The sequence below is a fragment of the Pelophylax lessonae genome, assembly GCF_965119305.1.
Source record: "Pelophylax lessonae genome assembly, chromosome: 3".
NCBI lineage: Eukaryota > Metazoa > Chordata > Amphibia > Anura > Ranidae > Pelophylax > Pelophylax lessonae.
The window spans coordinates 650726574-650754505 of NC_138770.1; the positions used below are offsets into that span (position 1 = coordinate 650726574).

Below are 27932 nucleotides of genomic sequence, written 5' to 3' on the forward strand. Positions count from 1 at the left end.
AGAGCATTGTGTGTACAAGGCAAAAAGTGTGAGCCAGGGGAAGGGGGGCAGAGAGCCAGAGCATTGTGTGTACAAGGCAACAGTGTGAGCCAGGGAGAGGGGGCAGAGAGCCAGAGCATTGTGTGTATAAGGCAGCAGTGTGATCCATGGGGAGGGGGGCAGAGAGCCAGAGCATTGTGTGTATAAGGCAGCAGCGTGAGCCTGGGAGAGGGGGGGGCAGAGAGCAAGAGCATTGTGTGTATAAGGCAGCAGTGTGAGCCAGGGAGAGGGGGGCAGAGAGCAAGAGCATTGTTTGTATAAGGCAGCAGTGTGATCCATGGGTAGGGGGGCAGAGAACCAGAGCATTGTGTTTATAAGGCAGCGGTGTGATCCAGGGGGAGGGGGCAGAGAGCCAGAGCATTGTGTGTATAATGCATGTAAAATTCATGTTAGCGGTCCACATAATTCAAAATTGAGTTTAGTGTTCTGTGAGTTTTGAAAGGTTGGAGACCACTGCTGTAGAGAATGACCCTCTATTCTTCCATGGAAGCAGCAATCTTTCTGCAGAGGTCTGACACATGAAATGCTGACCATTCAGAACCCATAGGCGTTATTTACTAAAACTGGGAAGTGCAAAATCTGGTGCAGCTCTACTTAGAAACCAATCAATTTCCAGGTTTTATTGTCCAAGCATAATTGAACAAGCTGAAGTTCGAAGCTGATTGGCTACTATGCACAGCTCCACCAGATTCTGAGTGCCCCAGTTTTTGTAAATCTCCCCCATATGGGCTGTGATGTATGCCAGGCAAGATACGTTGATACAATGATATTTGCTTAATTTTACCTTGTATCATGTTGCTAGCAGGCAAACTTTGCACAGCAAGCACCAGGGGATGCTTATGTCTGTCTATGTGTTACCTTGATTTTATAGTCAGTATTGGCAATGAGCTTGCTCAAGCAGTGCAATTTGGTTGGTGGAGGGGGATGCAAATACTATATAGTTATCTGTGTATCCCTCTTTTTATTCACATACACATATACTGTATGTATATTTACCTGGCCCAGCCATTCTCAATCCTAGGGGTTCCTCCTGAGGTCTAAAGGGATTGCTTGAGCTAGGGCTGCTTGACCTTCTATTTGATAGCACCTGCATAGTTCCATGGACAACACCACTGGGCATTTGACACCAATGGTCTTTCCGGCTATCTGTGTAGGTGACATTCTGACCACCACTGTAAACAGGATATTCTTCTCAATGGCCACCAACTTAGGGGGCATGTTTTCCACTGACCCCTAACTTAAATAAATGCAGACATTGCTTAATTCTCAAGGAACTCCAAGCAACCTCTGGAAGAACCCTAGTTTAAAAACCCTGTTCTGCAGGGATCCCACAGGTATGGTTCTGAGCTGGACCAATGTAACTATTTAAAAAAAATTCCATACCTGAAATTCTTCTTTAAATCTATTCCCCTAAAATGATTTGGTTATTACACTCAAGGGTTCTTAAAGAACTCAGCCAGGTGATAGCCAGACCATTATTCTTGATCTTTATGGATAGCCTACAGATGGGTATGGTGCCAGCTGATTATAAAAAAGCCAACGTGGTGTCAATATTTAAAAAAGGGCCAAGATATATCTTGGGTAACTATAGACCGGTCAGCCTAACATCAGTAGTCTGCAAGGTTTTGCAGGTGATGTTAATGGACTATACACAAGACTTTAGAAATGAAAACAGTATTATTAGTAGAAATCAGCATGGATTAATGAAAAATTGTTGTTGCCAGACCAATCGATTAACCTTCTACGATGAAGTGAGTTGCCATTTAAAAAAAGGAAGGCCTGTGGATGTGGTGTATCTGGACTTTGCAAAGTCATTTGACACAGTTCCCCACAAACGCTTACTGTACAAACTAAGGTACATAGGTATGGACCATAGGGTGAGTACCTGGATAGAGAACTGGCTCCAGGGGCGAGTCCAGAGGGTGGTGATAAATGGGGAGTACTCGGATTGGGCGGACTTGGAAAGTGGGGCCCCCCAAGGATCTGTCCTGGGACCAATCCTGTTTAATTTATTCATAAATGACCTAGAGGATGGGATATCCAGCACAATCTCGGTATTTGCGGACGATACTAAGCTAAGCAGGGCAATAACTTCTATACAGGACGTGGTAACCTTACAAGCAAACCTGAAAAAATTAATAGGGTGGGCAACTTAATTTCAGATGAGGTTTAATGGTGAAAAATGTAAGGACGCAAGTTACTCGCTAGGAGCGGAACCTCTGGGTGAATCTAAGTTGGAAAAGGACCTGGGGTCCTAGTCGAAAACAGGCTTGGCAGTGGCATGCAATGGCAAGCCGCTGCAAGCAAAGCCAACAGAATACTGGCATGTATAAAAAAGGGGATTCACTCCAGAAATAAAGAGATAATTCTCCCACTCTACCAGACTCTGGTCCGGCCCCATCTGGAGTATGCCATCCAGTTCTGGGCACCGGTCCTCAGAAATGATGTGCTGGAACTGGAGAGAGTCCAGAGAAGGGCAAAAAAAATAATTAGAGGAATGGAGGACATCAGCTATGAGAAAACACTGCAAGCAGTGAACTTATTCTCTCTGGAGAAGAGACGCTTGAGAGGGGATATGATATCAATGTACAAATACTGTACTGGTGACCTTAGCATAAGGAACAAACTTTTCAGAGAAAGGGAATACAATAAGACACAATGCCACTAACTAAAACTAGAAGAAAAGCGGTTGAATCTTAAACTACATAAGGGGTTCTTTTCTGTCAGAGCAGTAAGGATGTGGAATTCTCTTCCACAAGCAGTGGTATCAGCAGGGAGCATCGATAGTTTAAAAAAAATATTAGACGGGCACCTTAAAAACCACAACATAAAGGGGTATACAATGTACGGTTAACAGCAAACTCACACACACATTATGGGTTGAACTGGATGGACTGGTATCTTTTTTCAACCTCAATAACTATGTAAGTACAGCTTCTAATGGCACTTTTCCCCTGCAAGTACCAGCACGGCTCTACTTGGCCCGGTTTGCTTTTCCACTGCCGGTACCGGATGGTACGGTGTTGGAACGGTTCGGTACGGTATGGTATGGTTTGCTTTTCCACTAAAGTAGTACTAAAGTTAAAAGGGTGGGATAACAACGAGATTCTCTGACCAATCAGTGGCTAGTAGTGACTGCATGCAAAGGATTGTGGGATATGGTACCGGGTATGGTACCTCTTGGAACCACAATCGAGGTGGTACTGTTTTTGAGAGCCGTACCGTTCGGTTCCATGCAGTGGAAAAGCGCCACCGTACTGTACCGTACCGAACCGTTCCTACACCGTACCATACGGTACCAGCAGTGGAAAAGCACAAAAGCGAGCCGAACCGTTCGGTTCCATGCAGTGGAAAAGCGCCATAAAATTAACTAAACAGAATGGTGCTACATTCACTCTACCCACCAAAAGATGGGGATTTGCAGCATTCATTATCTAAGTACTGGAGGCTGTGACTGTTCACCTGATGTAATTATATCTAGATCAGCATATAGCTAAATAATGTATATATCTCTTTATCTGAATGTTCCCTTTTTTTGGTTCCTTTATTTTCAAAGTCATTTTGTAGTCACTTTATTCTGGTGTTAAAAAAAAAAACCTGTATTGTAATAATAAAAAGGTGTGCGAAGCATTATGAGCCCATGATGGATGATTCCTTTGAAGTTTATTGCATAACTCTATCCATTATTTATTCAGTCAAAATGAAGTCTAGATAACCTCTGCAGTGACTTCTCTTCATGGGTATTTTTTTACAGATTTGGTAGTGAGAGTTCAGATGTTGAGCTAGATTAACTTGACTAAATATTCCAGACGTATGCTGTTTCAATATCACTCTAATGATGGCTCAATTTATATTAAACACCCTTAAGGGACAGTTTTCAAGTAAGTCTCACATGCTGGTAGGAATCCTGCAGACTCACAGAAGCTGGACTTTATGTGTCATGGATTCACGGAGGACAAAGAGCACTGCATCTGTTATATTGCTACCTTCTCTGTTCTTGCCTAGCTGGCAGTACTGTACAGCAAAGCTAGCCAAAAAACGAAACTCCCACAGGTATGCTTTAATGAGCTTCTTCAATGATTCATTATTTCAGCAATTTTGTTCAAAACCACTTTTGAAATAGGGAAGATGTACTCTGACCACACGTGGTGTCGTTCCTTACCAATCTCGATCGCCGCAAAAAAAATCTAGCCAAAAATATGAACTTTAATTTCAAGTTTGTAATTAACTTTATGTTGTAACGGCATCCTTGGGAATTAAAGAGTACTTCGTAAAACAAACGTCCAAAGATGCTTCTTCCCCACTTATTTAGATTTTGCTTTAGCCTCATTTACAGAAGAACTCGAGCCTAAACAAGAACTTTTCTATCCTTCAAAATGTCAGAGCTGTTTGTATCTCGGAATTTAAACTAATTATTTTCTCTTAGTTTCTAAGTCTGAGAAGGAGGCTTATATGATCATTAGATCTCTTAAACCAGACAAGCAAAATAATTTTGTCTGTGCCCACCCAGCTAAAAGATCCCTGGGAGACAGGGGTAGATTTGTTGGGTCTATGCCTTGACCCTTCACTGCATTGTCATTATTGATACATAAAACTCAATCCCTGAGGAAGAATAGAACTAAAAGTTAAAGATATATTTTGAAACGCGTTGGATTTGGATTTTCCCTCTACTTAGGGGTGTCAGCCATGGCGTGTATTGCTATTACTACTATTGCTAGAAGCTCATTTGCTCTGCTTTGTATTATACATTTTTATTGTGTATTTTTGTACAATCCTTTAACCACTTGCCATCTGCTCGCTAGAGCTCTACTGCGGCAAAGTGGTTCGTTATCGTCTGGCGACGTAGACCTACTTCGCCAGACACTCCCCTTTCTCGGCGGCACGCGCGCGGCGCCGGAGGCTCGCTCCCGATGTATTCAGTCACAGCGGGAGTCGGGCCAGGGGAGGAGCAGCGGCGATTGCCGCTGCTCTTCCATGATCGTCGGGGAATCGAGTCTGGAGATCCGCCTGCTTTTGTAAACAAAGCGGGTGGATCTCCTAAGTGACAGGCAGGGTCATATTGCAGGGTTCAGCTTAGCTGAACCTGCGATCTGTCCTTGTGTCACTCAGTCACCTCCCCCCACACATGTCAGTAAGCACCAGGCATACATTAACCCCTCCCTCTCCAATAAAATTAACCCCTTCCCTGCCAGTGTCATTTTTACAGTAACAGTGCATATATATATATAGCACTGATTACTGCAGTAATGTCACTGGTACCCCCCAAAAGTGTCAAAAATGTCAGTCAAGGGTCCGATCTGTCCGCCGCAATGTCGCAGTCCCGCAATAAAAATCGCAGATTGCCGCCATTACTCGTTAAAAAAAAAACACCAAAAATGACAGAAATCTTTCCCTTAGTTAGTAAACGCAATAACTATTGCGCAAACCAATCAAAATACGCTTATTGTGATCTTTTTTACCAAACATAGGTAGCAGAAAACAAATTGGCCAAAAATTTAAAAAAAATGTTGATTTTTACATTTTTTTGGGGGGGAATTTCATATAAAAAAATGTGAAAATATTGTTATTTTTTCAAAATTTACGCTCTTTTTTTGTTTATAGCGCAAAAAGTAAAAATCGCACAGGTGATCAAATACCACCAAAAGAAAGCTCTGTTTGTGGGAAAAAAAGGACGTAAAATTCGTTTGGGTACGGCATCGCACGACTGTGCAATTGTCAGTTACATTCGCACAGTGCCGAATCGCAAAAAGTGGCCTGGACGTAGGACAGCGAAATCCTCCGGTGGTAAAGTAGTTAATAAAATTTATGAATTTTTAACCCCTTTCCCTATTCATTGCCTACAAAATCCCACCGAGAGGAGAAATCTTTTTATTATCATAAAACTCAACCTTTCTCAAACAGGGTTTCATGGCAATGTGGCTACCTGAGAAAATATCTGATGGATCTAGATTGATTTAGGTGACCATGATGGATTTAGATCACCATGATAATTAGGTGGATTTAGATGACCATGATAACGCGTCTCATGGATTCGGCAACCCATTTTAAGAGTGGTTAGCAACCTCTGCCTAGCAGCACTAAGGTCGTTGGTTCATATCCCAGCAATGAGACTACCTGCCTGGAGTTTGCATGTACTCCCTGTGCTTGGTTGGGTTTTCCTTGACTACTCTGGTTTCCTCCCACACTCCAAAGACATGCTGGTAGGTAAATTGGCTCCTGTCTAAATTGGCCCTAGTGTGTGTCAGAATGTGAGTTAGGCATCTTAGATTGTAAGCTTTTTTGAGGGCAGGGACTCATGTGAATGTCCAATATATATGTAAAGTGCTGTATAAAATTGATGGTGCTATATACTGTAAGAACCTGAAATAAATAAATAAATAATGGGGATTGGTCCATCTGCTTAGGTTATCCACAGTGTGTTCTCTAATTTTTCTTCATTTTCCTCGTTATTATTATTCGTTTCAATTCAATATAATAGAGCCCAGAGGTGGGCTTTAAAGTGACACTAAGCAATATCCTTCTTCTCAAAAAATAATCAACTACCTAATGGCCCCATGATCTATTTTTTTTTTTTTTTTTTAAAGAAACAGCAAAGGGTGCCAACTAAGTGCAATATACAGGAAAAGACTTTAATAAAAATGATAAGTAGCAACTCATGATACATAAGGATAAGAGCATGTAATCCACCCAGTGTGGTTTGCTGTTGGGGGTGGAAGAACTTGACTGACCTGCACAGAGTCCTGACCTTTGCCCGACAGAACACCTTTGGGATGAAATAGAGTGTAGACTGTGAGCCAGGACTTCTTGTGCAATATCAGTGCCTGACCTCAAAAATGTGGTTCTGGAAGAATGGTCAAACATTCCCATAGACAAACTCCTAAACCTTGTGGACAGCCTTCCAAGAAGAGTTGAAGCTGTTATAGCTGCAAAGGGTGGGCCAACTCAATATTGAACCCTACAGACTAAGACTGGGATGCCATTAAAGTTCATGTGCGTGTATAGGCAGGCGTCCCAATACTTTTGATAATACAGTAAACCCCCGCTCCATCGCGGTTCAGTTTTTGCGGTCCCGGTATATTGCGTTTTTTTTCTGTAATGTTATTTTACTATATAAATCATTGAAAATTAAATATTTTTGTGTTTTCCATAGCTCTTGTTCTGTCTTTCAGTATCTTTTATGTGTTTAAATGAGTTTATATTGTTTTAAAAGTGTGTTTAACCACTTGCCGACCGCCGAAAGTAGATATACTGCAGCGGTCAGCCCCGGCCAGGCAAAGTGACGTATATATACATCACTAGCCTGTCACCGGTTTGTGAGCCAATAGCGGGCGAGCGCGTGCTCGCCCCGGCTCGTTCAATGAAGAGTCCGTGCATGTGACCGGCGGACCCGATGTCCGCCGGTCACACTGCGATCGTCGGTAGAGAGGGAGAAAGGCAGGCGGCTAATGTAAACAAGCCGCCTGTCATTCTCCCCTGTGTAAAAATGGAGATTAGACGGTTCTACTATGTAGAACCGTTGATCTCTGTTTTTACAATAGTAGACATGTCCCATCACAGTTAGAAGCACGCCCCTAGGACACACTTAACCCCTCCCTCTCCAATACAGTTAACCCCTTCCCTGCCAGTGTCATTTTTACAGTAACAGTGCATATGTATAGCACTGATTACTGTAGTAATGTCACTGGTACCCCCAAAAGTGTCAAAAATGTCAGTCAAGGGTCCGATCTGTCCGCCGCAATGTCGCAGTACCGCAAAAAAAATCGCAGATCGCCGCCATTACTCGTTAAAAAAACACCAAAAATTACAAAAATCTTTCCCTTTGTTAGTAAACGCGATAACTTTTGCGCAAACCAATCAAAATACGCTTTTTGCGATTTTTTTTTACCAAACATATGTAGCATAAAACAAATTGGCCGAAAATGTTAAAAAATTTTGATTTTTACATTTTTTTTGGAGGAATTTTATATAAAAAAATGTGAAAAATATTGTTATTTTTGCAAAATTGACGCACTTTTTTTGTTTATAGCGCATGATCAAAAAATCGCACAGGTGATCAAATACCACCAAAAGAAAGCTCTGTTTGTGGAAAAAAAAAGGACATCAAATTTGTTTAGGTACAGCGTCGCACGACCGCGCAATTGTCCGTTAAATCACGCAGTAAAAAATCGCAAAAAACCCCCTGGTCAGGAAGGGGGTAAAATCTTCCGGGGCTTAAGCGGTTAAAGACCTTAAAATGCTTTTAAAAGTACAGTGACAGTAAAAAAAAAACATGCCTACAGTGTATTTTAATAGGGTTTTTCTATTTCGCGGATTTTCACTTTTCGCGGGTGGGTCCGGAACGTAACCCCCGCGATGGAGGGGGGTTTACTCTATAGTGTATATATAGATAACTATATAAGGATTTTTTTTTTTAACTTGAGTTTATTGCCACTTTAAGTCTATTTTAGGATTCCATTTTAGCAGAGTTAACAAAAATATTTATCAGCCCAAATTCAGTCATTATTGGACATTATACAGTACTAGGGCAATTCTACAAATGAGAGCAGAGCGACACACCAAAGACTGGAAGGGTTTCCTCCATAAAGGATAGTGTTATCAGTGTGAATACCCCAGAGCATGGTAGGCGATATCAGGTAATTTTTATTTTGTCTTTCCAGAGTATTCAAATCTGATAGAAATCTCATTTCCTGACAGACGGACAGAAGGGTGATTCATTACACTCCATTCAAAGGTTAATACAGCCAAGCCGGCTATAGCTCACCTTTAACTGTTAAGGGGACGTGATAAATGGCGGGCCTCAGAGGCACAGAAAGTATTGCTTTTGTATATCTGTAAATGGAGTAATCTATCTGTGTGGCTTATCGCTGTCCACAGGATGCGGCAGAATTTGGAGATGTAGAAGTCAGAGTCTGTCTTTTACATCTTAGCTTGCTAACCCAATTCAAAGCCAAACTACAACAGATTTGAAATGCGCAACAAAATACCGCCCTGTGTTTATCATTACATCCTAAACAATATTAATATTAATCATCCACTACTTAATGGTCCTGTAATACATTTTTTATGAAACTGTTTTTTTCTGCCTCCTTGTGGCATCCTCTGTGAATTCCAGAACCTCTTCTTTCACCCCTTCACTTCCATTTATTTGCAACAAAGAGCTCAGGGGGAAAGAGACAGGACAAAAAAGCATGCTGATAGGGGGAGAAAGTGAGGTCAGGGCTGGTGGCGGCTGGTGCATTGGGGGCACAGGGGCGCCGCCCCCCTGTCCATGCATCCGGCCCCCTAATCTACATGCGGGGTGCTGGACGCATGGACTTCAATGGGGCTTTTTTTCTTTTTTTTACCATGTGAGTAGAGCCAGAGGCTCTAATAGGCTAAAAAAAGGGTGGGCTCGGGGCGCAGTGCTCACAGCTGTGTGACAATAGCGAATGAAAATTTGCTATTTTCACACGGATCCTCCTCCTGGCCAATCAGGAAGCGGGTTCTGAGACCCGTTTCCCGATTGACCGAAAGGAGAAGCCAGGCCATTGGGCATAGAGGAGGAGGGAGGAGACACAGAAGACAGGGAAGAAGCCGCTGCCGCCACCGCCGCCGCCTGCTGCTGCAGATGGGTGAGTGAGCTGGGGGGTCTATACTGTCATGCTGGGGGGGTCCTGTACTGTCATGCTGTGGTCCGGGGTGTGCGGCCTTATGTGGTCCGGGGGGGGGGTGTATGGTGCGTTCCGTCTGCTGCCCCCCCGACCCATGGAGCACCAGCCACTACTGGTCAGGGCCAACTTACCAAATAGGCACGCTGGGCAGTTTCCCGGGGCCTGACTTGCACACATTACCAGCAAACTAGCGCCAGCCAAGCATTAGTCCTGATTCCCATGTGCATCCCGCCACCGAACTTAGCTGGTGGCAAGCGCCTGTCGGTCCTGCGCGGCTGTCAGGCCACTTGGGCCATGGAGGGGGAGCCCACAACTGTAGGAATGCCTGTCTGCCTCCGCGGGAACAGGCACACACAGGACAGTCCAGTCTGACTCCCGTCCGTGTGTGTGTTCACCGGACCCAGCCGTCAAACTTGGAAGCTGTCATTAGCCTGGCACTGCTGTACCAATAAATATCGCCTTATTGATAATTTGCATTTTTATTCTCATGGGTGATTATGTAGGCAGGGCCCCAGTGCACTGCATGGCCCTTTAATGCTCTTAAGATGGCACTGAGTGAGGTGACAGAAAAATGGGATAATCACTGATTTGCTTCTCCTTCACTGTCCCCTCAGAGGATGGGGGTGTGTCCATGACAACCTTGGCTCACAGGAAGTGAGTTAATGACAGCTGGCTGTCCTTCAACCCTGAAGACTGAAAAGGAGAACTGCAGGGACCAGCTCTGGACTGAAGGTGAATATTGCAGCAAAAGCTGTTCTATTATACCTTTTGGTGAGCCATTTTCATTTATTTATTTATTTTTCTTTTTTCAATAGAGTTCTGCATTAAAAAAATATTGTGGGGATTTATATAATAGCATCTGTATTCATTTATTGACAGGTGATTATGCAATTATGTGATTGAAGTGGATTTGCCATCTAGCTATAGATTTATTTTCATTCTATTTATATCTTGTAGATGCCATGACCACAGTCTCCATGGAGCTGTAGACAGAACTCCTCTTGACTACTTTGAGTCTCAGCTGGTGTAGAAGTAGATGTAGATGCAAGGTTTTCCTTTACTGCAGTATACGCGATTCACAGACCTCCACCCATCGTATTATTTTGGTTTGCTTGGTATTGGTAAACCGAATAGCCCAAATAATACTGATTATGCTAAATGTGTTCATTCTTCATATTAACTAACTTACCTTAACCTATTAAAAATTATATATATATATATATATATATATATATATATATATATATATATATATATATATATATATATATATATATTAAAGAAGCAGATCTGACGTAGCCATTCATTACTAATGCACAGTGATTGGGTTTGTGGAATCTGGATGGACATTGTATGCACATATATTATATGGACAGTTTGATATTATTCATTTGGAACTATTTTTATACTTTTTGATTTGATTGGTTTTTGGGGGGATTAGCGCCTATCTTTTTTTTTTTTTTTTTTATTTAACATTTTATTAGTTAAAAAAAAATAAAAATAAAAGAGCTTAACAAGTTCGAAAAGCAGAAATGTGAACAGTAACTACATTGGGTAACAAAAGCCCATAACATAGATTAAATTATGAATACAGTGACTACAAGAAAGCACGCTATAATCAGATTAGCGCCTATCTTTATATATATTTATTTATTGTAGTGTCTTTGCACTTAAAGGGGTAGCTGTCTCTGTTTAAATTTATTTCACTGGTTTAATAGCTTGGTGTCCTTTTACTTTAGTTTTATACCAACTATTATAAAAGCATAGGGTGTAAAATAAAAAAAAAAAAAATGTAAAAAAGTTGCATATTAAAAAAAGAAAAAAAGAAGAAAAAAACAAAAAAACAAAAACAAGGTTGCGTGGAATCCATTAATAATTATAGGATTGCTCTTTTCAGTAGAAAATAATCAAGAAAAGTAAGCTTTAAATCTGCACACTAGCTAGGAGATCATACTGTCTTGCTGATTACAGCTTTTTTTTTTTTTCCTGGATATCAGTTTCCTTCAATACACACCCTAGTATCGAGTCTCAGCCCAGTTAAATTAAGGGCTCATTCACACTAGTGGTTGAGGGATGGTAAAACTTTGCAGTTGATCAACATTTTAACCATCCCCCAACTGCTCGCCCTTTAGCTGCAGAGGCAGCAGCCAGGGGGGTATATATAATATGCTGAGGCAGGAATTATACTCCCCCCTCCCCGGCTTTCAGTGGGTGTAGTGCCTGCTGAGCATGAACAATTTAAGTGAACGGGGCTACTTTGCAAAATCCCCGCAATGGCGTGCAATGTATGTAGGGTTCAGGGGATTAAAGCAGGCAGTGAGGAGGCAATATAACAGATCATTCAGATTAGTGATCGACCGACATCGTTTTTTCGTTGCCGATACCGATATTTTGGCGATTGCATATTGGTATCGGCCGATATTGGCCAATATTTTCGTACATTAAATTTTTTTTTTATCACTTGACAGGTACTCTTGTGGAGGGATCTGGGGGTCTGTATGTGTATAAATACATATAAGTGTGTGTGTATATATACCCCTATACACAAGTTCAGATGTTATGCCTGCCTCCAAAGATGCCCAAAAAATGCCCAAAAAAACGCCCGCTACAAAAACGCCCAGGTGTGTTGTTGCAGGCGTTTTTTTGGGGCATTTTTTTGGGGGTCTTTGGAGGCAGGTATAACATCTGAACTTGTGTATAGGGGTATATATACACACACTTATATGTATTTATACACATACACACATATAGGTGTGAAAGGAGAGAAGCCATATGAGTGTTAATTATTTCATTTGCGTAAGCATAGTGTTCTGCTACTTTCACACCTATATATGTGTATGTGTATATATACATACATGTGTGTATGTGTATATATACCCCTACACAGAAGTTCTGATGTTATGCCTGCCTCCAAAGACGCCAAAAAAATGCCCAAAAAAATGCCCAAAAAAACGCCTGCTACAAAAACGCCCAGGTGTGTTGTTGCAGGCGTTTTTTTTGGGCATTTTTTTGGGGGGTCTTTGGAGGCAGGCATAACATCTGAACTTGTGTAAAGGGGTATATATACACACACACTTATATGTATTTATACACATACACACATATAGGAGCGTATGTGTATGTGTATATATACATACAGATACATTTGTGTGTGTATATACCCCTACATAGAAGTTCTGATGTTATCCCTGCCTCCAAAGACCCCCAAAAAATGCCCAAAAAAAGGCCTGCTACAAAAACGCCCAGGTGTGACAGCCAGGGGCGAAGCCACCATCCTGTTCTATAGCAAATCTAAGAGAAATGATCTTTTCTCTATAGCGGTCACCCTGACATGGAAGGGTTTGGTCACCCTGTCATAGCAGTCAGAGTCAGTTAACCCTACACTACACTACAGTCCCCTGACACTTAACACTTTCCCTACAGAAACTATATTTTTGAATCTAACTATAGTGGAAAATTGTACCCTAACTACACTAAATATCCCTTTCCTCACACTAATAATTGCTAAATGACACTTTGAAGCAGGAGTAACAGAACTGCTTCCACTCTCTTCCACAGCCCCTGTATTACAATGCTAGAGATTTGGCGGGGCTATCTTATATACTGGGGGGCGTATTCACTAATGATTGGCCTCTGGACCCCCTAGTCACTCCAATCACATTCCAAGCATTCTCCTGCCCCCTCAATTGGCTTTTACTGATGGCTCTGGTCCAGTCACAGGCTTTTAAAGCCCAGTTCCTATCCCATTGCATTTTGGTCGGTTTTTGGTTGCCGAATTCGGAACTTTTTCAGCAAAAAGTTTGAAACTCGGCCGAATTTCGAACAGTCAATGTTCGGGTCGAACCGATGGTCGACCCAAACCGTTCAATCATCCCTAGTCATGACATCACTTCCAGGTTTTTACATGGAGACCCGATCAGAGCCGAATGCGGTTCTTTGGTGGCCGTGTAGGCTTGTTGCCCAGGCCTCCCAGTGGGACAGGAGACCCGGGCGAGCCGCAGAAGGCAGCAGGAGGGGGGGACGTCCCCTCCCGCTCCTTGTAATGACAGCCGAGCGGCTTCTCAGCCACATCAGTTTTTATTACAAGACAGCAGACCGTCGGCTATGGACGCCGGTGCCGGGGTGATGCCTCTAGCTGCAGGCATCACTCCGGTACTGCACTTTCCTGAAATATTGGCAATATCGGTAACCTTGGTGATTCCGATATATCAGGGAAAGTGCATATCGGCCTTTGATATATCGGCTTTGCCGATAATCAGTCGATCACTAATTCAGATCACTCTTCAGAGACCAAAGTAAGGTTCAGATGTGTTTCTAAACTCCCACTTCTCTGAGAATCAAGATGCCTTTGGATCCATGTGTTTCACATACAATGAGGAGGTGTGCCCACACCAACATGCTTCATGTGGTTGTGGGGAGTTTTGGGCACTTTCTTTACATCCCATCTGCTGCCTTGGTAGCTTAAGGGTAGCGGTTCAGTGGGCTTAAAACAAGATTCAACCCTGTTTTGTAAAGCCCCCCTCAAACGCAAGTCTAAATGAGCCCTATGAGTATGATGTTACCATAGCAGCCTATGCAGGTGGCAAGTTGATACAGCCATCAGATTTGGAATGGCATTTTTTGTCAAAAAACGCAAACCAACCAGTTGAGGGATGGGATTGAAAATCACCAGATCAAAGCAACTAGCTTCCAAATCTGATCCATTTCGACGACATTGCTGTAGTTTATTACATTCCTACTTCAGTCTGTAAAAAACTGTACCGAAACTGTCAATATTTTGTCCAGTTTTTACTTTACAATCAACCAAACTATGGCTGTCAATCAATTTTGCAGCTGGTAGATTACATAGTTTCTGGAAATTACTTGTGAATGCATTTGCAATTTACAGTGGATGGAAAGTGCTTAAAAATTGATTGAAAATTGCCATGTATATGACAAAAGCATTTGATAGAATTCTGATGTGATAATGTTTAGAAGAACTTGAACATTTAGGGGTGTCTGTAAAATAAAAATCACACAGCTATTCACCCAGTGAAAGGGCAGGTACATCCGTTCTCAGGGCCAAGGCTAGACTATTTTGCGCCCTAGGCAAGACCAGTTCTTGCACCCCCTTCCTGCACACACTGCTTCACTTTAACGCTACACCCCCTTCCTTTACACACTGCCCCCATTTAGCACTACACTCCCCTTCTTATACACACTGCCCCCTTTTAACCATACACCCCCCCCTTCCTGTACACACTGCCCCCTTTTAACCCTACACCCCCCTTCCTGTAAACACTGCCCCCCCTTCCTGCACACACTGCACTCCTTTAGCACTACACTCCCCTTCCTATACACACTGCCCCCTTTTAACCCTACACCCCCCCTCCTGTACACACTGCCCCCCTCTCTAGAGGTGACATCCACCGGGGATCAGGAGGTGACAGGACAGAAATGTTGCACTTGCCGAGGCTGCGCCCTAGGTGGCAGTGCACCCTAGGCCGCTGCCTAGTTCGCCTTATGGTAGCACCGGCCCTGTCCGTTCTGTGCAAATGAGGCAAGAACAAATGTTGTTAGGCGATTTCCTGTGCTGGTTGAATGTTTTATGGTTTAAAATGGACCAAAAAAAAAACAGTTGGCCACTAGATGGCACTAAGTTTTATAGGCATCGCCTATGGTAGTTAGTGGCATCTAGTGGCCAAATCAATATGTTCTGCTTTATATCAATGAAAAACATTCAACCAGCACAGGAAATAAACTAATTTTACCCCATTTGCACAAAACAAATGTACGTACACTTTCACTGGGCAAATTGCTATGTGATTTTTAGTAGATAATTTAGTGCCTATATACAGTATAATTGTTTTCACATAAGATTCACTAAACTTTCACACAAGATTTGCATATTTTTCCAGTTGAATCACATGATAAATTGCCTGAATCTGTGTAAACATTTATAATTAGACCCTTATAATATAGCTAAAATTAAGCTTGTACAGACTCATGATATATATATATATATATATATATATATATTGTTTTTGTTTTTTTTTTCCTTTAAAGTGTAACTCCACTTTTGTTGAGAAAGGAACATTCCTCTCTGGGTGATCTCTGTACATCGCAGGGATTTTAACAAATTGTGTTGCAGATTCCTACCTTTTGTTTTTCTGGAGAACTTGCTGTGTGTTTGTTTGTCTGTGTCCATATGTGAATCTATATGGGAGTGGTTTTGTAATTACCAATCAGCTGCTGCACCTGCAGGGCTCTAATGAGGAAACTTGCAGGGCTTGCATCACTTAAGACGTGATTTCACATTGGGAATATCTCACCAAAAATGCCATTTTTGTTGCAGGGGATGCACAAAATGTAATTTGTATCTTAGTGCAGACTTCTGGGAAAATCAGTGAGCCAATCATACACGCAGCGAATTACATACCTTGGGGGTGTTCTGTATATCATCTGTGTACAGAACTCCTCCAGGTAGCCATACTGCACTTTACAGAAAATTACAGCAGGTCCAGATGGAAAAGGAAAGGTGATTTTTAATAACATTCAATTACAATATGACTTGTGTCACAATTGTTTGTTTTTTTTTTTTTTTTTTCACAATTGTATATGATATATTTCATATATATATATATATAAATGAGCAATATATATTTTTTTTTGCTCATTTTTTCCCACGAATGTGGAGTTACCCTTTAATAAAAGAATATAAACCCTTAGTCAAACCATGAAATAAGCATCTAACTTGCATATTTTCACAATTGTCACAATTGCTTTTTTTTTGTTTTTTTTCACAATTGTATATGATATATATATATATATTTTTTTCTCATTTTATATATATATATATATATATATACACATATTTTTTTGCTCACAAATGTGGAGTTACCCTTTAATAAAAGAATGAAAACCCTTAGTCAAACCATGAAATAAGCATCTAACTTGCATATTTTCACAATTGTCACAATTGCTTTTTTTTTGTTTTTTTTTCACAATTGTATATGATATATATATATAGATTTTTTCTCATTTTATATATATATATATATATATATATATATATATATATATATATATATATATATATATATATATATATATATATAAATGAGCAAAAAAAAAATATATATATATATATAAATATATACACATATTTTTTTTGCTCACAAATGTGGAGTTACCCTTTAATAAAAGAATAAAAACCCTTAGTCAAACCATGAAATAAGCATCTAACTTGCATATTTTCACAATTGTCACAATTGCTTTTTTTTTTTGTTTTTTTTCCACAATTGTATATGATATATATATATCATTATATATATATATATATATATATATATATATATATATATATATATATATATATATAAATATAAATGAGCAATATATATATAAACATATGTATATTGCTAATTTTTTCCCACAAATGTGGAGTTACCCTTTAATAAAAGAATAAAAAACCTTAGTCAAGCCATGAAATAAGCATTTAACTTGCATATCCTAAACAGGAAAGAGTAAGAGTACAAAGTTGACATTCCAAAAATAAATGTATAGTTTCAAAGAAAGATAAAAACAACAACACACTTTAGACACCCTGAAATTGAATAAGCATGGATGTGATCAATATTATGAATAACAGAAATGCATTTACCTGTGCGTCCATCTCGTTGGAAGTCCACATGGTACCATTCTCCATCATTGACCTTCTTCTGAAGCGCTCTTACTTTAATGGTTCCTGATCCCATGTCTAGAAGTAAAAAGAGGTGTCCATCTAGCATTTCAATAGCAAAGAAGTCCACCTTCACCATTTGGGGGTTCTTGGCATCTTTTTGGTGTCGAGGCTTCCCATGGCTGAATAGTATTAGGCCATTGGGTTCTGTTGTACGGAAATCAAAGGATATTGAGCCAGTCTTTTTTGCATTCCATTTTGGTAAAGAAATATAGGACTCAGGAGTTTCAAAAGTGATTGGGTCAAGAGTTGCAACGTTTTCACATTTAAATGCGACAATGCCATGAACCTTCATTTTGGCATCACCTTGTTTGGCAAGTCTTGATAATTCTAGCCGTACATCATTGTTTTTATATACAACCTAAAACACAAAAAGAGAAAAAGCTTAGCTTTGTGCTTGTCCAAACAATGTTGAAGCATGTTAGTTTATATCAGAATATCTTGAATAAAAACATTTAAAAGTATATTTTTTGGTGAGTCATCCCAACCATAACATAATTCTTTCATAAAAAAAATAAACATTTTGGCATATGGATTGGTGCCCCCAGGAATATCAGGCATGTCTTTGACCAAGTGGTGGGTGCTTCATGAGGAGGAGCCCAATAAACACAAGCCAGGTAGTGATGGGACTGGGCTCTTCTGCCCCACTAGTGCACCAGAGGTAATTAAACTGAAATGTAATTCAAACCTGAAGTTCAAAGGAAATATTTCAAGCATCAGTGGCTCCATAGGTGTTTGCATATCAGGTCTGTTTTCCTATTAAAAACCCCAGGGTGCTCCAGATAATGGCATTGGTATGCACCAGATTTCCTGGTCTCCTAAACCTCACTTTATAGTTGGCGAGGCCACCCTTTCTAGGGGGTCAATAGTGGAAATATGGAGGGAGCAGAGCTGAGATTCATGCATGCTATGTGATGCCACAAGAGATTGGGTCACTGTTTATGAACTTTGAGTTCAACTCAGAACAGAGGCAGGTATGTTGCTACTGCTGTATCACTGAGGGCCTTTTGGAAGCCTCTCCTCTTTAGCCTAAGCATAGTATTGTCAAGAAATGCATACCTTGACTCTAGGAACTTGACTCTGGAGCTTAATCTAGGTCATATCTTGAACTTTCAGGCCATATCTGCACATATCTGTCATTATTATTTTTGACTACCTGGGAGCAACTTACACAACAGGACATAACCTCAAATTTCACCTTTTTACAGAAAGCACACCAACTTGGACATCTCAGACTTTTTATGCACATACTTACATTAGGTTATCCAGAATGGTCATACATTTGTAAGATTTAGCAGTTTTCCATCGGCATTAATGCTGCATTAGTAACACTTTATTTAACTTAAGATACCTTAAGTGTCAACATTTAATCGTTTTGGCTGATGTTAGATGGGCAATTCTGTCACTGGTGACAAACCGCCAGTGCCAAGATTGCTAAGAACACTGGCACGATTGCCAAAAGGATTTTACTGGCTGGCCCCATGAAATTGCTCCAGCACAAGCTTAGGCACCCAAAAGTCACTCCCCTCAGTTGCAACTGAGATTCAGCAGCATTATGTAAGCAGAAGGCACTCTGAAGCTGGCACTAGTGATAGAGTCACCTGTCTGCCATCTCTAAGCTGGCACTAGTGATAGAGTCACCTGTCTGCCATCTTTGTGTAACAATATTTGAATCTAAAGATTGAAGTACCACGCCAAAGTATTAGTCCAAAATTTGGTTTTATTCCAAATGTATAATAGGTGCAACATCCAATGAGTCTCAGGGCCACATATTGTTCCTGTATATGTCTTGGCTGTTGCATTTGTTGTATGTTTGGGATAAAAACATATTTTGGACTCTAATATGTTGGTACTTTTATCTTTAAATATGAATATTACTTTCACATCCTGAGGTTTCTGTGGCGGTTCCTCAATGAAGGGAAACAGCCCACGTATCACCCAGAGGCCTCATTGGGACACTATCAGTATGGTTTTGATAAATTAATCTCAAGTACTAGAGCACTATCAACCTAAGGTTCCCATGCCATCAATCCACCACTCATGTCCCTGATGATGTCATGTATGAGGAAATGCATAGGGCGGAGCCAGAACACACACTAACATACATAAGCAAATCGTCACGGCTCTCTTGGATTCTGGCATTAGGAAGTCCTTTGCAATCATTCAACACTGGTTTATCTCTTGCCAAATGTAAGAGCATCTACCCAATAAATCCATTGTGTCCTATAGTTTTTCCCTATATATGCTGTTGGAGATTACAAGCTGGACTATTGCTACAGTGAAATGACCATGTGGGGTGGAATATGGGAATAGGGGAAAAAGAGGTGCGCTAAACTCTTATGGGGTATTCCCTAAAGGGATAAACCAAAATGTGATTTAAATCATACAAGTGATATAACGTATATTGAATAATTAGATGTAACCAAACATAACGTGTCACAGTAGGGAATTTTGATAAGCAAATGGTGCAACAAAGTGCAGTTCTGAAGACAAATATAAAGTGAGGTAAATAAAGTCCAATCCAAACAAAAGTTCTTGTGTGTGGTGAATAAAATGAACTCCTTGGTGACAAATCCACAGCAATTAGAGTGCAAGTGATCCCACCACCGTATCTGGATTGGCTCCTTACCAAAAGCAATAAGGTGTAAGGGCGTAAAGGTAACCCAAATCCAGATAAAAGATAACCACGATGGATCCCAGTAATAACCACACTCAAGGAGAGGATGTGCCTCTTACCGGAAAAATCCTGTATTGGGGCTTAATCACACACTCTCCCTGAACTAGGTTGGTATCCTTCCCTTGGTCCCTAGGTCTGGGTGTATCTCCTCTGGTGCTAAGGTTTGTCTCGCAGTATCCCAAAAGCAGAGAAAAAAGTGCAATAATGCAGTACCTTCTATACCATTTATTGGCACAATAAAAGATACACTTACATATGACGACTTGTTCTCGGGCACAGCAATAATACAAACAGCACGACAGTGGAGAATTGGGGCCGCGGCCACCTGCAGCGCGGTCCGCGGCGAAGAATGATGACGTTGCGGTGCTCCTTACTGACGCGTTTCCTCCAAAAGCGGATGTCAACGGAGATTGTCCGCAACGTCATCTGCGCCCTTAAATGCTGAAGGAGTGGAGCTCGCTTCCGGTGTCAGCAAAGGAAGTCCCACTACTTTCATGGGGACAGGAAGTGTGTCCTAGTAATCCCAATCTTCGCATATGGATAATTTTGTGTGAACACCTGCCATATATTCATTTTAAAGGACCCAATCATAGGATCAACAGGCGAAAACTTAAAAGTTATATACAAAATTGTCATTTGTACATTGGCAGCTTCCACCGGAGGTTAAGGCTCCACCCCTTATAGGTACAGTTGATTTAGTAGCAGTGCATAAATATCATATTCATATCTCGTCATAGTATATTTTCACTGAATTACTACACTAGACGAATACAATCGATTTTAAAACTAAATGGTTAAATAAGACCTATCTTAGTCTCAACGTTTTTATTATATTATTAAAATTAATAAAAATAGATAAAATATTAATATTAATAGATAAAAATATTAAAACCATGAGTAAAACATCCAAACTAGGATGATCAAAAATAAAAATTTGTGACCCATGGTAGTGGACTGTGTGGGAGATATTACTCTCAACCAACAGTTGGGTTCACAAAGAAAATTAAAATTGGGGTACCGAAGTTACCCCTAAAATTTGAAAGTGCAAGAAAATTAGGCATGTGGAATTCCTATGTTAGGGACACATCAACTATTATTTATAAATGAGTTGATGTCCCATTCGACATTATGTCCAAGGGGGCGGGAACATTTGAGCTGGTAAATCCAAAAGGTCTCTCTTCTCGAGATAGACCTTTTGAGGTTGCTCCCTCGCCAGTGAGGATTGTATTTCTCTATCACTCTCACTTCCAAATCTTTATGTTTTTTGTGATGATGTGTAGAGAAGTGTTGAGACAGACTGTGTCCAGGAAATCCTTTCCTGATATTCGCTAGGTGCTCACCAATTCTGATGTTGGCTGTCCTAATAGTTCTGCCTACATATTGCTTATTGCAACTGCATGTGAGCAAGTAGACTACCCCTTTGGTATGACAGGTTATGAAGTCTTTGATGGCATAGACTTCCTCTGTAACTGAAGATTTAAATGAATCAGTTTTAATGGTCCTGGTGTTCCTGCAGAGATTACAATTCCTACATGGTGTGGAATATATCACGCACTGTTTGACCACTCTTGATTGGGGGTCATTCTGATTTGGGTGGTGTGCTGTGCTGTCTTCCTTGGCAATCTGAAGGATTTTGGGACCCACACTTAATTTTATGCTATTCTTCATGAGAATCACCCTACTCTGCTCTTCATTTGGGGCTCATTTATTTACTTAATCAGTTCACAATTTTTACTATTTTATAATTTGCTGATTAGTAGTATACATTTTGATTGTGGTGGAGTGGATCACCTTTATTTTCACATGTGTATACTTTTATAGCATTCTTTTTATAATTAATAGAGGTATTATTATGGAGTGATTTTTTTTAAGCGCCGCACTTTTTGAATATTTGATGTATCACTTCAATCAGCCTTTTGCATGGCAAATATTAGGCTAGGGTAGGTGGGCATCAGTGGCATAGCATGGTCAGAGCCAAAATAGCGGTTGCCCTGGGTGCTGGGCTGTGTAGGAAGTCCGGCTGGGCAGTTCTAGGTCAGAGTGGGCGGACCACTGGCAGGGTTGCTAAGAAGTTTCTTGACTGTCCCTATGGAATTGCTCTAGCACAAGCAAGTGGCATGCTTCTGCTGAGTGTGTGGCAGTGCGCTGCTTGGCACAGTTGAGCAACCCACACTATGCTACCGCCCACCGGAGATATACTGAGGCAGGCTGGCTCGGCTACGTGACCCAGACAAAAAGGCATGTCGGTTTGCGGGAGCACTCCTGGGTGTGCGCGCCTGCCCCAATTAGGCAGCGTTGAAGCCGACCCCGGGAGCCATGATTGTCGCTGGGCACCCACGATCGCTCCCCGTGGCGCGAGAACGATGGTCTGCTGTGGTAAACACAGCAGACCGTTGTTCTCTCTGGAATGAACACAGAGCACCTGTGATCCTTCTATTTAGGATCACAGGTCTCTGTGTTGATTTCACAAGTCCCTTCCCCATACAGTTAGAAAACACCCCCTAGGCTCAAACGTAACCCTTTGATTGTTCCTGGATTAAATCCTTCCCTGCCAGTGTCATTATTACAGTAACAGTGCATATTTTTAGCACTGATTACTGTAGTAATGTCACTGGTCCCCCCAAAAGTGTCAAAAATGTCAGTTAGGGGTCCAATCAGTCCGCCGCAATGTCGCAGTCCCTCTAAAAATCGCAGATCGCTGCCATTAGTAGTAAAAAAATAAAATAAAATAATGAGATAAATCTTTCCCCTCGTTTGTAGACGTGATAAAATACGCTTTTTGGGATTTTTTTTTTACCAAAAAAATATGTAGCAGAATACAAATTGGCCTAAAACAAAGAAAAAATTAAATTTTTACATTTTTTGGGGGGAAATGTTATATAGCAGAATGTGAAAAATATATATTTTTTTTTTTCAGAATTGTTGCTCTTTTATTGTTTATAGCGCAAAAAGTTAAAAACGTACAGGTGATCAAATACCACCAAAAGAAAGCTCTATTTGTGGGAAAAAAAGGACATACATTTTTTTTGGGTACAGCATTGCATGACCGCGCACTTGTCTGTTAAAGTAATGCAGTGCCGAATCACAAAAAATGGCCTGGTCATTAAGGGGGTAAAACCTTCTGGGGCTGAAGTGGTTATTGCATACAAATTGTTCTTGTTTTTTTTTTTTCTCTTCTACATGGCTGTTCACGAATATTACATTGCACAGTATAGCGCTGTTCTAGCTTGCCATTAAGGATATTCCTTACTGAGGCATGCGGTAAAAGAATGATGGGTTGATTAACTCATTTTGTGTGTCGTTCCCCTGTGCCCATTCCATGATCTGCATAAAGAATGGAAATGCTGTTTTCGCTCTAGGAGAGAAGGTGGAGAAGGAGCCGTGTTCCATGGTACAGCACTGATTTGTGTTTCAGCACACAGGAGCTCTGACAACAAAATGAATAATTGATTTTTATTGTGGCATTACAGCATAATTTTCAATGACGCCACACCGCTGGTGTATCTATACAGATAAAGCACAGCTCTGCTGGACAAATGATAAAATTGGGTGCTTGTTACAGCTCACACTGAGCTTGCCATCTGCCTTTAGCTGTTCTATACACACAAAACAATGCAAAAAAAAAAAAAAAAGCAGGCTGGTAGTCAACTCAAAACTGATATTTTTGTATGAATGGATATAAATCAGCCTTTCTCAACCTTTTCAACACAGAGGAACCCTTGAAATAAATTTCTGGTCTCGGGGAACCCCTGCTAAAAATTAGAAATCTACAACTCATGACACATTAGTGTGACAGTCAGTGTGAAGAATGCTCCTTACTCTTGTCATCATTGGGAAGAATTACCCCCTTACAGATAGCTAAAAGGAACAATGGTGTCATTGGGAACTTATCTAAGAGGCAGAAATTGCCCATTTCTAAAGGAACCCCTAGCAACCTTTGAAGGAACCCTAGGGTTCCGCGGAACCCTGGTTGAGAAACTCTGATATAAATGAACTGAATGGAGCCCTCCCCAATGGATTTCTGAACCTTGCATCCCCTTTTATATTGCTCAGAAGAGGGATTCTCACCAGGCGCGTAACTACAGGGGTTGCAATTGCTACCGGGCCCCATGCTCCAGGGGGCCCAGTAGCAAACCAGTGGGTGAACTTCCAGGATCTCAAAGGTCACACTTGCAACCGGGCCCTGGCATTGCACCACTGTGGAGAGGCCCCAAGATTGCAGGAAGGGGGCCCACTGCAGAACTTGTGAAAGGATCCTGCTGCGGGACCATAATAAAAGGCCATGCAACGAGAGTAAAGAGCCCCAGGATTAGTGGGAAAGGCCCCGGGCTTGAAGGGAAGGGCCCCGGCCAGGGGTTTGGGGGGCCCTTCATGGTTTCTTGCATCGGGGCCCTGAAGGTTCTAGTTACGCCTCTGATTCTCACTCTACCTTCTGGTTCTTTCATAATGTAAATCAAAAGATAAATTAATTTGTAACGAAAGTCTTAGGCCACAGTCATACCTGAGCATTTTGAAGCTTGAAGCTCAAAGCTCCACAAATTCTTAAAACACAAAAATCTATGTGATTAACCAATTGCCAACAGACCTATAGCACTTTTGCTGCTACAGGGCATCCAGCATGTGCAGGATCATGTATATATATATATACAGTTTTGCATTTCCAGGTATCGGGCATGAAGGCGCGCTGCCAGGGTCTTACTTCCACTGTGATTCCACACGGTGGGTCCTGTGGAGCTGATGTCTGCCAGCCAGTGCTGGACAAGGTCAACCAGCGCCGAAGGCAAGGATGCCAAACTGCACACCCCTTCCCTTAGGGTTAGGGTCAAGATGCCCCCCCCCATCCCTGCAATAAACCATTGCGCCCAGGGCAACCTTCCCTCCTGCCCACCCCTTGTCCCGGCCCTGCTGCCAGCACCCGTTGATCATTCATGACACAGGTAGAATGGTGATCTGCCTTGTTTACGTAAATGTCAGTAAGAAAGGTATGGATCCTGTGTTCCTGAAGAGCAGGGACACAGATCTATGCCTCCCACTAGTACAAGCACCTCCCCCACAGAGATGGGGTAGTTACTCAAAAAATGTAACTAGTTACTAGTGTTGAGCGAACACGGACTGTATTATTCGTGTTCGTACCGAATAATTGGATTTTTTGTACCCGAACACGGACACGGACACTTTACTGTATGTTCGGGTAAAAATCCGTGTTCGGTCGTTTTATTTCCGGGTTTTGCATGCTTTGGCGCTCTTTTCATGGCGGGCTTTCAACAGCCAATCAACAATCGTTTAACTGGTGTGCCTTAAGCCATCCCAGCCATGCCTGCAAATGTCTCAGTAGCTGTGATTGGCCGTCTGAAGCATGTGACCAAGTCTTTATAAGTTCGAGGCAGCCGCAGCGGCGTCATTATGCTGCTTAGATTCAGGGACAGAGCACACATCAACGTGCTGGCTGCTGATTAGGGAAAGATAGGCAGGAAAAAACCATTTGTGTCCGGATAGAATTGAGGGACAGGTCGGAGTGTTTAGGCAGGGCGAGTTGTAGGCATTTTAGGGATAGAGTCTGCTGAATTATATAGGGTCAGTGTCTTCTACAAACTACAATCGATATTGCTGTGTGGGGGGTGGGGTCTGCACTCAATCCTGATCTACGATCTCTTCTCAATCCTGTTAGGGACAGAGTCTGCTGAATTTTAGGGAAACTGTGTTCTACAAACTACAATCGATATTGCTGTGTGGTGTGGGATTGGAGATAGGCAGGTGTCAGTGATCCACATCCATTTTTCTGTGTGTGAGCTGCAGTGAACACAATCTTTTTGGGCTGCAGTGAACACAATCTTTTTGGGCTGCAGTGAACACAATCTTTTTGGGCTGCAGTGAACACAATCTTTTTGGGGTGCAGTGAACAAAATCTTTTTGGGGTGCAGTGAACACAATCCTTTTTGGTGTGCAGTGAACACAATCTTTGTGGGGTGCAGTGAACAAAATCCTTTGTGGGGTGCAGTGAACACAATCTTTTTGGGGTGCAGTGAACAAAATCCTTTTTGGGGTGCAGTGAACAACATCCTTTTTGGGGTGCAGTGAACAACATCCTTTTTGGGGTGCAGTGAACACAATCTTTTTGGGGTGCAGTGAACAAAATCCTTTGTGGGGTGCAGTGAACACAATCTTTTTGGGGTGCAGTGAACACAATCTTTTTGGGGTGGAGTGAACAACATCCTTTTTGGGGTGCAGTGAACAAAATCCTTTTTGGGGTGCAGTGAACAAAATCATTTTTGGGGTGCAGTGAACACAATCTTTTTGGGGTGCAGTGAACACAATCTTTGTGGGGTGCAGTGAACACAATCTTTTTGGGGTGGAGTGAACAACATCCTTTTTGGGGTGCAGTGAACAACATCCTTTTTGGGGTGCAGTGAACACAATCTTTTTGGGGTGCAGTGAACACAATCTTTGTGGGGTACAGTGAACAGAATCTTTGTGGGGTGCAGTGAACACAATCTTTGGGGGGTACAGTGAACACAATCTTTGTGAGGTGCAGTGAACACAATCTTTGTGGGGTGCAGTGAACACAATCATTGTGGGGTGCAGTGAACTCAATCTTTGTGGGGTACAGTGAACACAATCTCATACTGAAGGTTTGAGGGTGCTGCCTGTTCCATACTCCCCCTACTCCTCATCTAGCCTTTTAGGGGTACAAACAATAGTAATTGGGGCCTAGTGTGGTTGTGTACGTGTGATATACATACACTTTTTTGGGATCATATTTTCTATTCCGCTATTTAATCAAAAACCTTTGGGGATCAGTTAAATTGGGGGATAGTCTGTGTTGGTACGTGTGAGAGAGATCCACCTTTCCAAGTTGTTGGGGTTCATCTCATACTTCTGAAGGTTTGAGGGTGCTACCTGTTCCATACTCCCCCTACTCCTAGCCTTTTAGGGGTACAAACAATAGTAATTGGGGCCTAGTGTGGTTGTGTACGTGTGATATACATACACTTTTTTGGGATCATATTTTCTATTCCGCTATTTAATCAAAAACCTTTGGGGATCAGTTAAATTGGGGGATAGTCTGTGTTGGTACGTGTGAGAGAGATCCACCTTTCCAAGTTGTTGGGGTTCATCTCATACTTCTGAAGGTTTGAGGGTGCTGCCTGTTCCATACTCCCCCTACTCCTAGCCTTTTAGGGGTACAAACAATAGTAATTGGGGCCTAGTGTGGTTGTGTACGTGTGATATACATACACTTTTTTGGGATCATATTTTCTATTCCGCTATTTAATCAAAAACCTTTGGGGATCAGTTAAATTGGGGGATAGTCTGTGTTGGTACGTGTGAGAGAGATCCACCTTTCCAAGTTGTTGGGGTTCATCTCATACTTCTGAAGGTTTGAGGGTGCTGCCTGTTCCATACTCCCCCTACTCCTAGCCTTTTAGGGGTACAAACAATAGTAATTGGGGCCTAGTGTGGTTGTGTACGTGTGATATACATACACTTTTTTGGGATCATATTTTCTATTCCGCTATTTAATCAAAAACCTTTGGGGATCAGTTAAATTGGGGGATAGTCTGTGTTGGTACGTGTGAGAGAGATCCACCTTTCCAAGTTGTTGGGGTTCATCTCATACTTCTGAAGGTTTGAGGGTGCTGCCTGTTCCATACTCCCCCTACTCCTAGCCTTTTAGGGGTACAAACAATAGTAATTGGGGCCTAGTGTGGTTGTGTACGTGTGATATACATACACTTTTTTGGGATCATATTTTCTATTCCGCTATTTAATCAAAAACCTTTGGGGATCAGTTAAATTGGGGGATAGTCTGTGTTGGTACGTGTGAGAGAGATCCACCTTTCCAAGT

General features: G+C 41.6%; 1 protein-coding gene across 29 annotated transcripts in view; it reads right to left on the reverse strand.

The window, feature by feature from the left end:
- NRXN1 (neurexin 1) overlaps positions 1–27932 on the reverse strand; it is a 2145734-nt gene that overhangs the window by 1107081 nt on the left and 1010721 nt on the right. For all 29 annotated transcript variants that reach the window (XM_082249472.1, XM_082249474.1, XM_082249501.1 and 26 more), the window contains one exon: positions 17332–17770. In XM_082249472.1, coding sequence (XP_082105598.1) covers positions 17332–17770 — 439 coding nt within the window. The remainder of the gene's footprint in view (positions 1–17331; positions 17771–27932) is intronic.